Consider the following 14388-nt stretch of genomic DNA (forward strand, 5'->3'; position numbering starts at 1 on the left):
ATTGTGAAGCTATTTTTCCAAATACATCATGAGATTTAACTGGCCTAGTTTGTATTGCATAAAATTCTCAAATGTCAGTTTAAAACATTTGTGAACTTATGTTACTTAAGATACCTTGAATTCCTTTCGCTTCACGGGAAGCAAACATGGTACTGCCATACTGTGTGTACGTTTCCTTGAAGTTATTGAGTTATTTAAAATATGAGTTAACTCAAAACAAGAATTTTTTTCTTTTTTGTATTAATGTATTAAGTCTGACAAAAAATATTTTGTTTCAGTGCTTGACTGGTGAGGAAATCTTTGCTCTGCATGGGATACCAAACGACAGTCAAGTATCAAATTCAAGCTTCTCCACAATATGCCCTGCTGTTTTACAACAGCTCATTTTTCACCCGTGTCATCATCAGGAAGACTTTGTGGACACGTCTAAACCACAATCTTTACAAGGTTAGTTAATATCATTTCATTAATACTGGAACAAGAATGGGGTTTCCTCAAATTAAGCATTTATCTATAGGTAATAGGAATGTCTTTTGTTTAGGAGGGTATAACTGTAAAGTAGGAGCATAAAATTATCATGGTGTTTCAAGTGAGTGGACTATCTAATCATATATTCTGTCTCTTGACAAAGATCTATTCAAAATGCTTTAGAGAAAAGCTAAAAATCCCTCCAGCAGGATGTTATGGAATAATTTGCCCGTAGAAGGAAGAGCCTTCTGAGCTGTTTTACTGGATAATGGTTTGTGCCCTGAGGCATAGTGACTCCCATTAATAGCTGGTTAATAGTACAAAGGATAGAAGTAGGGAAGGGAAGTCTGTGCAGGTGGTTTGCAGAGGAAAATCAAACTTAGTGGGATGTGCTTGCATGTGGGCATCTCAAGCTAAAATTACCAGAAGACTAAATTAGAGTGGAATTATTTGCAGGTGGGATTCAGGGAAACAAGAGAGCCAGTGGACTATTTTACTGAGGCAAATAACTCAGATTCCTTCCAAACTCTCACTCTTGTCTTCTTGTCATCTTCCATGCCCCCCTGTCTGCACGGAACATTTTCGTAGGGCTAAGCAGCCTTTTTACTTTAATTTAATCTTTCCTCCCATTTTTCTCATTATCATTGCTGTATTTACTGTACACAGAAATGTACAGTTCAGTAAAAAATATGGGACAGGGAAGAAACAGCTGGTTAATGAAATCGTTTGCTGCAAATGTGCAATAGCCTACTTACTTGACTTACTATTTCAAATTAATTCATCGTTCCCAGGGACTCAACTGAAATAAATTTAAAAGTTGGAATGTCAGATGAGCCGAGATCTACAATTTCACATTTCTGAATAGGAATTACATTAACTAAACAGATCTGAAAACGTAGCCCATTCTACTAGAAGGATCAAGGGCCTAGATGTTTAACTGCTTTAGTAAGTGTTTGATGGATCTTATTCTTACCTTTCACCTTCTCTTTCTTCTCCTTTTGTGACTGCAGATAATTTTCACTCATGAATTCAGACCATTTAAGCTTACAAGCTAGAGAAAACTTCCATACTCTTACTGACGGCTATGAGATGCTAATGGGTGGTAAGAGTTGTCACAATAGTAATGAAATAGAATGTGTAGTGTTAAGCAGGAAGCAGTGGTAATTCATGCCACTCATGTACCCTTTTTCAACTGATTTCCTGTACTCTGCTGATGGAAGTCTTCAATGCCTGTATAGCCGTTGATTGTGTAGATTTTAGAAAGAGAAAATGGTTTTCGCAGTCACCATCATTCATCTGCTCAGGCCAAAGGCAGCTGCATAAGGAAATAAGCTTCAGTTTTGCGTTAGATCAGATAATTAGTGCACTGAACTGAATAGGCAGACATGGAAGTGTTAATATATTGGAATTCAATTAGTTTTATATCACCCTGATTTTACATAACCTATATAACCTAGAATAAAATAACACACCTAGTATTGCTAATTACGCACAATTCTCATTGCTTAATCAATGACCTCTCTTAATCTCAAGCTTTTTAAAAGGTGCTTAATTAGAGTTGGAAGTACTTGCATTGGAAAATGTTGACTATTGTCTGTAGGTGTTGTCTGTATTTTGTTCAGAAAAGGTCTGCTCAGATAATATATCAGAAGCCCCACATCTTTATCTGCTCTAATTCATTTAACTCCAAGCTAGACTTAATACAGGAAACTGAGCAGCAGCCCAACGTGTATCTTGGTCTTGGATGCAGATGGAATATTCTGTGCTGATGTCCTTCAGGTTAAGGCTAAGCCAAAACCAACTATGAGCTGTGTTAAACGATAAAGAAGACTTTTAGTCGGCTGGTTGTTCAGGTACAGACCAACATAGCCATGTTAGCCTCTTTGTCACTGACTGTGGATCCTATTCTTGTCACTTTGCTAGCTTGAATAAAAGAATTAGTGGAAGGGCCACAGATTGCTTCTTTCTATTGTATATCTTATTTTGTAACTGTTATTGGCTGAAAAAGCTGTTGCCATTAGACAGTAGCAATCATTATGCTCTAGAGAATTATGCTGTTGATTTCATGAGGCATTTGCCCATCTAATTGGTCTTATTTGGATCCTTTCCTTTGTACATGTGGACTGAGCATAGAAATTCAACACTTCAGAAACTATGGCTCACCCTCATCTGAAAAAATAATAATTACGAATACAGAATACCGGGGATTTGAAAATGTTATTGGCAAAAGGATTAAAAAGTTGTCTCCAGACCTTTTAGTAAGACTTAGGTAGATTTTAGTTTTCTCTTTCCACTGCAGGGTTTTATTTTTCTGTAAACGTAACAGTTGTGGTGTTTACATACAGGCCTGGATCTCTAAAATCACCATGTACCACTGTTGCTTTCTGTACTTTCAGTGACTTTTACTCTATTTTTTTACATTACTCTTACTGTACCAAACTATAAACAGTAGTGTATATTCTGAATACCTTACTTTTATCTGCTTTAGTACTCACATTCTCAAACCTGTTTTAGAAAAAAGCTCACTTTGTGGAGTGGCTGTAGGACATTATTTGATTTAAAAATCAGGGTGGAAGAAGCAAGCAATATGCAGAGTTAGTATAGAAATCAATTTTAAAACCCTTCACCTGATCCTTTGCTCTCTGAATGCCCAAAATGTCTACTGACATCAGAAGAAGTTGTGTATGAACGGGATCCTGTATCAGGCTGATAGTAGTATTTATCAGCAGAGGCACAACAGTGTTTTTTAGTATTGATATCATTATGATTAATATAGTGTGGTAGTATTTATCAAGAACTAGAGATGCTTCTTAAAACCTAGATATGTTTGTAAATAATTACAATTAATTTGATTAATCCTTGAATCCATGGCATCAATTTATCAATCTACCATAATTGTTTTAGGCTGCTTACCCCAAATGAGGGCGCATATGCTCAGGAAGATCGTAATGTCTGCCCAGGAGAGTAGGATTTGTCTTTCCTTTTTTTTTTTTTGGGGGGGGGGTGGGTGTGGGGGAAGCACTGTCTAAGTAGATTGTTTGTGGAAAGTCTGACCCATAGTTGACCTCCTAAGCCATTTAGACCATCCCTCCTATTTTTCTTTTATCCTGCTAGCTCAGAAGCAATGTCCAGTAGCCAGATAAGCGAGGCAGCCTTCTCCCTGCCCCTCCCTTGGCTCCAGTGCAGGAAATCTGTTGAGGCCCTGGTTAGGGTATTTTTAAACCATAGGCTTGTGAGTCTATGATACAGAGTAGTACCTAGTTTGAAGGAGATCCACAGAGAGGTCCACTAATGCAGAAGTGTCTGTCTGTTGATCCCTCCCTACCCCTTCACAAACCAAAACTGTACTTTGAGACCAGCTGATTTCAATTACTGGCCCTCTGATGCAAAATCCTCTCTGCATGTTTCCAGCTCTGCTTATGTGAATGTTGTGCCCAGAGACTGGACTCCCATGCACTTAAGAATATCTTGACTTCCAAAATATGAATAGACAAGACATAAAGAACAAATCAGTACAATAGGCTTTACAGAGCAGCTACTTGCAATAAAAAGGTTTAAAAAAAAAAAAAAAAAGAAGTACTGCAGAAGCAGAGTAAAAGTTAAAAGGCAGCATACAGCATGTTCATTTTCCTTAGGGTTTGTATATCAAATATCTAACCTAGCTGACCTTAGGGACACACTCGTGCCCTTCCCTTTCTTGCTCCTCTGAAAGCTATAGGGTATAGAGCTGCGTTACATAGCTGGTAAGGCCCACTGGTATTCCTTCTGTCCAAGGCAAACAGAAATGTTTTCACACCCCAAACCTCCCTTCGCCTCAGGACTAGGCTCATGGGGAGCCTGCCTCAGGAAGGCCCAGAGCAGTGGCCCTTTTTATGGAGCAACGCTGAGCAATGATGTTTGGAGGAGAACGTCATACTTGTTTTTCTGCTGTTTTATATTTTGAATTTCTCATGGCTGTGGGCATTTTGGCAGCCTCTTTCTTGGGGCCGCTTTTCCAGGGAAAGAAAGAATAATGGTCGTTGGCCAAAGCTGTCTGTGCCGCCAGTTACTGGGGAAGAGACTTGTATGTCCTAGGAAGAATACTCTGCTCGGATGCATGAAGTCAGACTAGTCAGCTAGCCGGGCTGTCAGGCTACTCAGGAACAGTTTAGTCTGAATGAAGTCTGAGTGGAGAAAACCACTTTTAAGAGAGTGGGGTATACACGACATTGTGAAACACAGTGCCGACTACAGTAACTTTGATAACATTGATTATCTCATAGTTTTCTAACTTGTTCTGCGGCTTATGGCAGTTTTTGTGAAGTACCTGTTCCTGTAACTGTTTAATTATGGGATAAACACGTTTTCTTTCCAATTATGCTTCAGGTCCCTATGAACTCAAAGAAGAGTATGCCACAAGGCCCAAGCATACTTTCCTGGAGAACGTATAAGAAAAATATGAGATTTTTTTTTTCTTTAAAAATTTCATTAGCTTTAAATTAGGCTTATTGCAGGATTTGTGGAATGCCTTGGATAGATAATACTTAATTTATTCTTTCTTTCCTTATTGGATGCTATTTGATCACTTATTTTAATTGTTTATCATTCTTTAGCCATTTGAGGTGAGTAAAATAGAAATAAAATATCTATATATAAAAATCCCGTGAGCTTTGGGCCATCAAGATCTGGGCCAGAATTTTAAAAATAAAATGCCATCTGTCCTTCACCCCAACATCTGGTAAAATAGGAAGAAGAACGGCTTTTACTTTTAAATTTTTTGTGATGAAAGAGGATACTACTACTCTATGTCCCTAGTTGCAAACAAAAACCCTGTAGTACATTGAGATATTTACCATAGCGTTAAGCATATACAATGATGATAATTGTATCCTTTATAATATATATTTCAAGTTGTGTCCCAGTAATATTTTTATTCTGAACAAGGAGTATCAGCCTGAATATCAGATGATTCATTAATAAAGCATCTACTGGAGTGAGAGCTACACTTGGCAATAACATCTTCTTTTTATATTTACTTTTAACTTCCATTAACTTATTATTTTCATCTTCTAAAATAGTACATATATGTGTGGGAATTTATCCTATTTGTCTTTTGTTGTAAAAAGTAGTTAGTACTAGCTTGGTTTTTTTTTATCACAGTTATTGAAATTTGTTCTGATTTGCTATGTGTGCTGAAGTACTTAGTGTACTCTCCCAAATTACTTTACATGTGGTAAATAGCTTTTATATTTTGTTAATTCAGTTTAAAATGTGTATTGTGCTGGAATAATGGGGTAGGAGTTGACTGTATGCTAAGCAGAAAGAGATTCTTGCTTTTGTAGTAATCCCTAACTGTGCAAACCACCACTTGTGACTCATGATGGCACTGGAACCCCATTTGATTATCATAGACCTGATTTCACGAAGATATTTACAAGCTTAATTGCCATTTATTTTAACATGGGGGAAATAAATATACAGGAAATAAAGCTCCTATATAGCTTAATGAATCTAGCCGTATCCAGTCATCTCTCTGCCTCTCTCAAAAAAGACAAGTGAACATTGTAATTGGCATTGACTTACCTTTCGCAAATTTTTTAAATGTTTCTAATGCTTTCTATTCTTGAGATCATGTAAAATCCTTTACATATGAAGATTGTGACACTGTGCAAACAAAGTGTACTTATCCTGGCTGCAGGTCAGGAATTTGGTATAGTTTATTTGCTGCATTATGATGCAGGAAAATTGGGCTATAGACCCATAACCTGATCTATTTGTATCTGTTTCTGCTATGCAGAGAAGAATTTATACTAACTTCTCTATACCATTATATTGATGCAACTTTCTGGATTATAACAAACTGTTCTCATGTGCCCAGCGTTGTGTTGGCTTTGATTATTTGTGGAAGATTTTATAGACAGATCCACTGTCTATGTAGATAATTCTGTAGTTCTATGGCATCGCTTTAGACAGTGTTGTAGATCTGTTCAGTGCAACCTTTCAGGCTTTTCTGTGTGCTCACAAGGGCTTGAGAGGTAACTGAGGGGAAAAAATTGGCATGCATAGAGACAAAACTTGCTGATGCTTATGATCAACAACAAAACCCTGATACTCTATAATTCATACTCCAGAATAATCATGGCATGGTTTTGTACAGTCTGAATTCTGAAAATTTGAGGCTATCCTTATAACGCAAGGAGCTAAGCTATGGTCAACCCTGATGCATTTGCCAATTTTTAGAAAAGGTTTTCCTCATTTTGTTCAAAAATAATTTCTGCGTCTTTTTGAATGTAGCACCTCTTTCTCATGTACTTTTGTCTCTCTGTCATGTTTGCCTGTAATATCAGCTCTCTGCTATTTTACCTGTTAGATAAGCAGTGATATAATTGTGATAGGCAGAATTTCCAGTAAGCAGAAGTACTTGAACAACTGCGGGAGAGTTGGGAACAGAAAGTTACCACCCCATGGTGATTTGTAGCAGTCATCTTTATCAAGGGTGACTGCTGAGTGTAGTACAGCCAAGAGAGCAGGCTTTATCTGTTGGAGTTCTGTAGTGGTAAATGACAGTCGGATCTAAACCTGGAACTAGTAACAAATTGCATCTTGAATCTATGCTATAGGTACATTAACTGTTGATCTAAGCCTTGATTTAAACTCTTAATTGGCTACAGAAAGAGTTGATTTATACTAGCAGCTTTTAGGCTGTCCCAGGAATGTACTAGCATAGTTTGTTTTTAACACGATAGTCCCGGACAATATTTCTTGCACTTCATTTTCCTTCTGTCAGTGGATGTTTATCTTAAATTTCTGTGCGTTTTAACATTTTTCTATTTGTAAAGTCTAATTTCAGCTAAGAGACCATTCTTTTTTCACAGCCCATGAACTGTCAGAAAAATCACAAGCAGCCTGAAGTAGAAATTACACTAAAATGTTTGTTTCTGCTTGTTCATCCGCAGTTTGGGGATTTGGGTTCCTGGCTGTGACTATCATTAACCTGGCATCGCTTCTGGGATTGATTTTAACTCCCCTCTTAAAGAAGTCGTATTTCCCCAAGATTTTAACTTACTTTGTGGGCTTGGCCATTGGTACTCTCTTTTCTAATGCCATTTTCCAGCTCATTCCAGAGGTAAGCAAGGGGAATCGTTATTTGTTTTCCGTACTAGTTTCTAAAGTGTGTTAATTTTAGAGTCATGCTGCAGTGGGGTTCTCATAGCATGGCTGTAGTCAACAAAGAGTTGGAGTTGACCTTCAGTGCAACTGGCCACTCTCACTTACCTTCTGGTTGGATTAGCAGAACTGTCAAGAACCATGTGTAGTTGTAACATGAGAAAGACTGAGGGCTATTCTGCCTCTAGACAGGGAAAGATATGCACTGGGTAAGGTTCTAGTGGACTTCAATGGGCTATAGGTTAGACCTCCATGTTTCGCAATTAATTGGTATGTTCTGCATGTAAAATTCTACTGTATTAAAACACTATTGACATTTAATCCAAATTAAAAAATGTAAGAGGGTTGGGATCTCTGATAATTTCAGGCTCATTGAAACTCAGGGGTGGCAGGGAGATGATCTGTATTTTAGAGGAGTTGGGGGTTGTTTGTTCGTTTGTGTGTTTGTTTTTTGGAAAGGTACTAAGATTATTGACTAATCTCCATTGCTTTTATCTTCACTGGCAGGCATTTGGGTTTGACCCCAAAGTAGATAATTACATTGAGAAAGCAGTTGCAGTGTTTGGTGGATTCTATATTCTCTTCTTTGTGGAAAGGATTCTTAAAGTGATACTGAAGATCTATAATCAGGTAACAAAGGGTGTTTCTAACTGTATGAGCCTCACCTTACTGTTATATTTTATGAAATACTGATAATAAAATGTAGGGATTTTTCATTTTGTCTGAGGATTTCCGCCTTTCAGAAGTGTTCTAGAGTATCTGTTGAAAAACAGTATGGAGAGGGGAAGCAACTTCACTTTTTTAGGCAATTACAAGCAGAGCTGGGAATAGAATGCAGATGATGTGAGTACGATCTCCTGCTGCTGGCATATGATCTAGCTGCTTTCAAGGGCCAAGTCTTCCTCTTGCTAGCTAAACGCGTCAGGAAAAAGCAGAAATGTATAAGAGCTGGAGAGTTCTGCCTCTGGAGCTCCCCCTTAGGCAGGAGAAATCAATGTGACATATATACATACCTTCTTACTCAATCTGTAAGGTTGAATTGGCTGTGCTGGCATTGCTGAGTCTCACATTTACCTCTGTGTTTCCCCCATGCTCTGGGAGACAGACCTACTTTAGTGACGCTGAAGTTGTGATTACTGCATCGGGCATGGCTTTCTACCCGTGTGTCAGAGTACTTGTTTTCTGGGCGCTCACATGTGTGAGAAGTGTGAGTTTTGTCTCCCAGAAGGACTTCTCAAACTTAGCTTCTGGTCCTCTCTGTTCAGGTCTTGCCAGGAAAACCGTCCTCTGTTCCTTTGCTTGCTCACTTAGGGTCTCCTATCCCAAACCTTTGCTAATATTGAAGATCATGAAGATCAATTTTCCCATGTTTGTAATAACTACACCAAAAAGAAAAAAAAAAGAAAATAATGAATTTGTTTCCCTTTATTTTTGGGGACAGCTGAGAAAGAGGCAAATAAGCTCCATTTGACAATCATATTACATTATGAATAACTAGCAAATGTTGTTTGGATCACTCATAGTAAGACATTCAGGTATAAGAATGAAAAATCCTTGCGTATATTCTGATTAACTAAAAGTAAGAGATAAGTTACGAAAACTTAGAGATAAGTTAAGGAGTTAGATAAGTTTGGATTTCAGTCTCCCTGGACTGCTTATTTAAACATTTACAAACTGTGGAAAGCATGGCAGTATGAATATGATGCCGTCTGCTTTTTTTTTTTTTTTTTTTGGTCTGTATTTTCTTATGCTTGTTATCTTGCTTTTGTTCAATTAGCTGCCTATTTATCTATTTTTCACTCCAGGCTGGCCACAATGACTTTGAAAACAGTGAACAGAATCATCCTCAGGATAAGACTAGTCCACCCAAACCACCAGCATCCAGCAATGGGGTGATGTGTTACGCAAATTCAGCTATTGTGGAGAGCAATGGAAATCTTGGTTTTGACAGCATTAGTGTGCTCTCAGCACAGGTATGAAAACTGGCTGTTTCTTCTTATTTATTTTATTCCTGCTAATCATGTAAGTTTGTCCGGAGGGAGACTAAATATGAACTTCTATTAATTTGGTCAGGTTTTTTTAAACTTTTAGTTTGTAGCTCACTTGAGCCTTATGAAAAATGGTGTTTTTGGCAAAAGTTGGATGATGCATTCGGTTGTTAGCCACCAAAAAGAGCTAGTATATATCAGTGTCGAGATGGGTCAGACATAGATAAATATATAATCAGTTAATTTAGTTAATTATAATTTGTTTTTTTTTGTTTTATTTTGTTTAAAGAATGATAGAGCATTCTAGATGTTGCATGATTCTTACTGTGTTCCTGTCAACACGAAACCATAAAAGTCTGAGAACCTGGTTCTTCTGAAACAACAATTAATGATGGAAACTGATAGAGTAACTGTGGTACAGTACATTGTGAGTACTGCTTGTGCTAGTCTAGTATATTTGGATATACTGTGAATTATGGAGATAGTATGTGGACACAGCAACCATTCCTCCTGGTTTTAAGTACTTTTCTCTTCTAAGTTTATCCTCTGTGTTTGTTTGTTTTCATACTACATATATGACCTCCTTCTGTCTGAAAAGAAAATAAAAGCAGGAGGAGAAATTTGATATGCTTCTCAACTTTCCTCCCTGTACAGAGAGGAACAGTGCTGCCTCTTATTTAAGAAAGAGAAAATCACATAGAAACAACCATCTGATGGCAAAGGCAGACTTTTCAAAGTTGAGATTTCTATTCTACCACCCATGCTCTTCACTCAGTAGGTGGTTTGAAGGGGTGCTGTAAGAAGCAGAGGAGGAAGCAGGAGGAAGGCCCCAAGAACAGCTGGGAGAGAATCTATCAGTTCTGCATTGACAGTTGCAGGATCATAAGGCATTTGATGTACACAGTTTAAAGTACCAAAATTGTATTTTCAAAAATGTCATGGAGCATGGCAGATAGTGTGGGATACTGGGCACTTTAAAAACTAGGAAAAACATGTTTAGTAATTAAAAATGTATGGACACTAAAAAGGAAATAGTATTATGAGAGCTCCTAAAGTTTTGAGGTCGGTTCTGATCAACAGAGGTTCTGCTGGTACCACAGTGGCAGCTTGTCGATAGGATGAGCTATGGTATGAGCTTAATAAACACTTTGCTGTTCTCTGGAAGCGTGCTGGTGGAGTTGCATGTGGCCCTATTGATTCTTAATATTTTCTTAACTGTAGGGAGCTATGAGCATCCTGTTACATGCATATTTTTTCTTGGGATGGTGAGCTTCAACAGCACAATTACTGTTAGAAATGGCAGCTATTTTTTTCATTTGAATTTATTGGCAAACAGTGCAGCTTAAAAGTGGTTATCTTAAAAATACAATATAACTTTTCTACCTGCTTTCTGACCTGGAATGTTCCCATTTACAATCCCAGTTTTGCAATATAAAGAAATCCCTGCACAGGATGCTGACCTTAGTTAGGTTCTCCAAAACAAATGGAAAGCGAATCCCCTTGCATAAAGGAAGTTACTTCTATATCTGAGGTGTAGGTTGGTCTACTTTTGGGCAAAATTGTCTTTATGAGCCTTTAAAAAGTATAATGTATTGAAAATATAGCAAAATAATTTTTAAAGACTAATTTTGTGATGGGTAAAATATATTAGTACTGTTGTTCATATAGAGCAACAGCAGAGCTCAGCATAAAGCTTCAAATGCACTATCAAATTGCCATGGTTTAATGAGTTAATGAAAGTCAGCTGAGGCATGGTAACTGCTGATGGGCATGTTTTCTGACCATTGTAAAAATTTGTTTAATAGATTTGGTATAGCCTACAAGAAAGTCTTTTAAAATAAATGTAACTTTTTGCTTTTGCAGTGGGCCATTACCATGGCTGAGCTAGCATGCAACGGTAAGGCTGCTGTTAAGCACTAGCCTCCTGTAATGAAAGATCGCAAGACGACCGTGTTCCATGTTGTTCATCTGTCTGTAGTACCACCAAAATTGAAAAAGGTCCTGAAAAGTAATTGTATTTTGTAGATTTAAAACAAAACAAAAAAAACTCACACTCCATTGTGTGAGGAGATAGTCATCTCCAGTGACATAGGTATTGTTTTTCTGATGAGAAGTTTTACTGGACCCATCGCATTACCTTTTTGTAGCAATCTGTTATGAAGCTGAGCCTTACAAGTAACATACACATAATAAAATCATACCCTAAGCATTCTAATTATCAAAGGTAGCTATAGAGTATTTATTTCTAGCAACTACTTGCAGTGTTCATGATCATTAGTTATTGCAGATCACCCCAAGATCATGTTCACAGTACTTTTCCATTTCCTTTTGCATACAGTCTTGTCCTTTATCAACATCTTGGCTTTAAGAACTTAACATTTCATGAAGGTTCTTCTCCACTGCTTATTGTTCTTTTCAAAATTCTTGCCTTCCCTTCTTTATTTCTCTACATTTCTCCAAAACCAGGAAGGGAATGTATTCATCCTCAAATTTCCTGAAAGTAACAAGGTCAGCTTCGCTCCAGAGCCAAGGCTGCAGGGAAGATGACTGAAGAATAAACCACAGTGACAAACAGACTGCTGTTGGTATGGGAGGTAGCAGTGAAAAGCCATCATTACTTTTCCTCCTTCTGGCAGATTGAAAGGGGCCAGCGTAGCCTTCAGAGTCATCAGGGAGCTGGGGAAGGCCGGGATGGCTGGGGAGTGTTGGGGCGGTTAGGAGCTGATGCAGCACAAGTACGTAGGGAAGGCAATCCAAGGGAGAACTGTGCAGACTTGTGAGAAGTGGACACCTGTGGTGTGCTAGCTGGCATTAGCTTGGCGAGGGAGAACGTAGAGTAGAGGGAAAAGGGGAAAGCCAAGGCCCCTTAGCTCGCTGCCTCACAGAAAATCTCTAGGTCCAGCTGATAGGTTTAGGCTACCCTGTTGAAAGAGTTTTCACAAGACCCCAGTTACCAATTACAGCTACTCCACCTCTCGCAGTGCAGAAGCCCTAGAGAATGTGGGCAGCTTGTCTAGAAGAGGCCAGTTAACGCCCTGTCTATATCCCTTTGGAGGAAGCCCGATGCTGGATGTCTTGGATGACAAAGTTGGGGTTTCTGTTAGAGGCAACTGCGGAATTGTATCCAGACGGCAGACTGTTGCGCTTCTCATCTCAGTCTCTGGACTTATATAAACTCTTATGTTCCTGGCCTCAACAGGCTCTTGAAATAATGACTGCTGTATCCATTGGGTTATGCAGAACTGCATTTTCTTCTGTCAGTTTTGAAAGTTTGTCTTCCTGATACCATTCATTACCTTGTATTCTAGCTGCTTCTGTAAATGAACTTCATTCCGATGTATTTTTTTTTGTTTTTTTTTTTTTTAATTAAAATGTCATGCCTGCAGTCATTTTCACCATTGTCCCCTGGACCTCTTTTGCTCTGTCTTCTTAGGAAAAAAAGCTTTACCAGAATTTAACACAGCATCTCACACAAGGGAAGACATGAATTTATTTAATAGCCTCATACTAATAGTATTTATCTACTTATTTATTTTACTCCCAGGTGCAGTTAGTGGATTGCTATAGGGAGATTGAGTTTACTTATCTCTGTGTTGACTGTGGTGAATCTGCTTGCTAGAGTTCATGTTTCGCCTTCATGTATGCATGCAGACATCAGCTGCTAAGTTCAGTGTTTCAGAGGCAGCTTATGCATTAAGCTTTACAGGCATTTGATATTTATGAGGCATCCATTTGGCATGGGCTGACATACAAGTAATAGATTTTTAATGCATCCTTGCCATCTAAAACTTATTAGAGAGGGTTAACAGAGTGCAGCCAGAAGAACTCATCAGGTATGGTTTAAAGAGAGAGTTAGGAATCTGATTGTGCTAAAGCACAGCATTTATTTTCGTCTGTGGGGATCCAGTCATCTTTTCTCTTTTAATGCTTGCACAGACTGATCGTCTGAGCACATGTAGATGTTCAATTAGTCGCATACTTTTAAATTTCACTTGCAGCAGGAATTGCAAGCTCTTACAATCTCTTTTGTGTTGACCCAAAATTTATATCTACCATACATTAAGATTATAAGGTTTGAAAACAGTAACTTTGGAGAAAAGTTGTTTCAGAGACAAGTGATTGAAAACCTCTGTATCCCCAAGCACACCAGGTAAAATTTAGTGGCCTTTGGCACTGCGTACAAGGCGTAAATACAGTTCCTACCAGGCCCTGTGGGCATATCCAAAGGGCACCATTTTTTAAACGAAACTTATATTTCAGTGCTTGATCTTTTGCTTGTATGAAGGAAGATGTTATGGACCGGAAGGTGGTGCTCTGTTCTAACCACTACTGCTTCTGCCACTGATCTACCGAACATTAACTTTTTTTTCTCTGCAGAGCTTTTAACAGATTGGGGTCCCGGTCCATGGCTGAGGGACTCACATATGTATTAGATATAACAATAGTAACCTGATGAGATATTGTGGGATAAAATAGATAGTCTCTGTAGCTTTCCTTTGTGGGTTTGGGAAAAAAGGAGAGGCCACTTCTTTTAAAGAAAAAATTAGTGTTCAGAAGAGCAAAAATACCGAGGTTATCTGTGGTTTACAATAAAATGTAGGGATACAAATTATACTGAGCTGCAGTTAATAATTAACAAAAGTCAGACCTAATAGACAAGCTGTGTGTTCCAGACCTCTGTAGCGGGCATCTCTGCTATGACCTCTGCTAAAGTACCACCACGAGCAGAGATAGACATTGTTCATTTTTGCTTTGGATTCTTATATAATTGTAAGGTAAATTTGTC

At 38.2% G+C, this 14388-nt stretch overlaps 1 protein-coding gene across 4 annotated transcripts in view; it reads left to right on the top strand.

Moving 5' to 3' along the window:
• The window catches only part of SLC39A8 (solute carrier family 39 member 8), a 74303-nt gene that overhangs the window by 45940 nt on the left and 13975 nt on the right, over window positions 1–14388 (top strand). For all 4 annotated transcript variants that reach the window (XR_011140906.1, XM_009689346.2, XM_068942010.1 and 1 more), the window contains exons 2-5: window positions 279–447; window positions 7404–7573; window positions 8122–8244; window positions 9420–9587. Coding sequence is in view for 3 of the 4 variants with exons in the window: in XM_009689346.2 (XP_009687641.1) it covers window positions 279–447; window positions 7404–7573; window positions 8122–8244; window positions 9420–9587 (630 nt within the window). In the remaining variant the exon portion in view is untranslated. The remainder of the gene's footprint in view (window positions 1–278; window positions 448–7403; window positions 7574–8121; window positions 8245–9419; window positions 9588–14388) is intronic.

Source organism: Struthio camelus, chromosome 4, assembly GCF_040807025.1.
Source record: "Struthio camelus isolate bStrCam1 chromosome 4, bStrCam1.hap1, whole genome shotgun sequence".
NCBI lineage: Eukaryota > Metazoa > Chordata > Aves > Struthioniformes > Struthionidae > Struthio > Struthio camelus.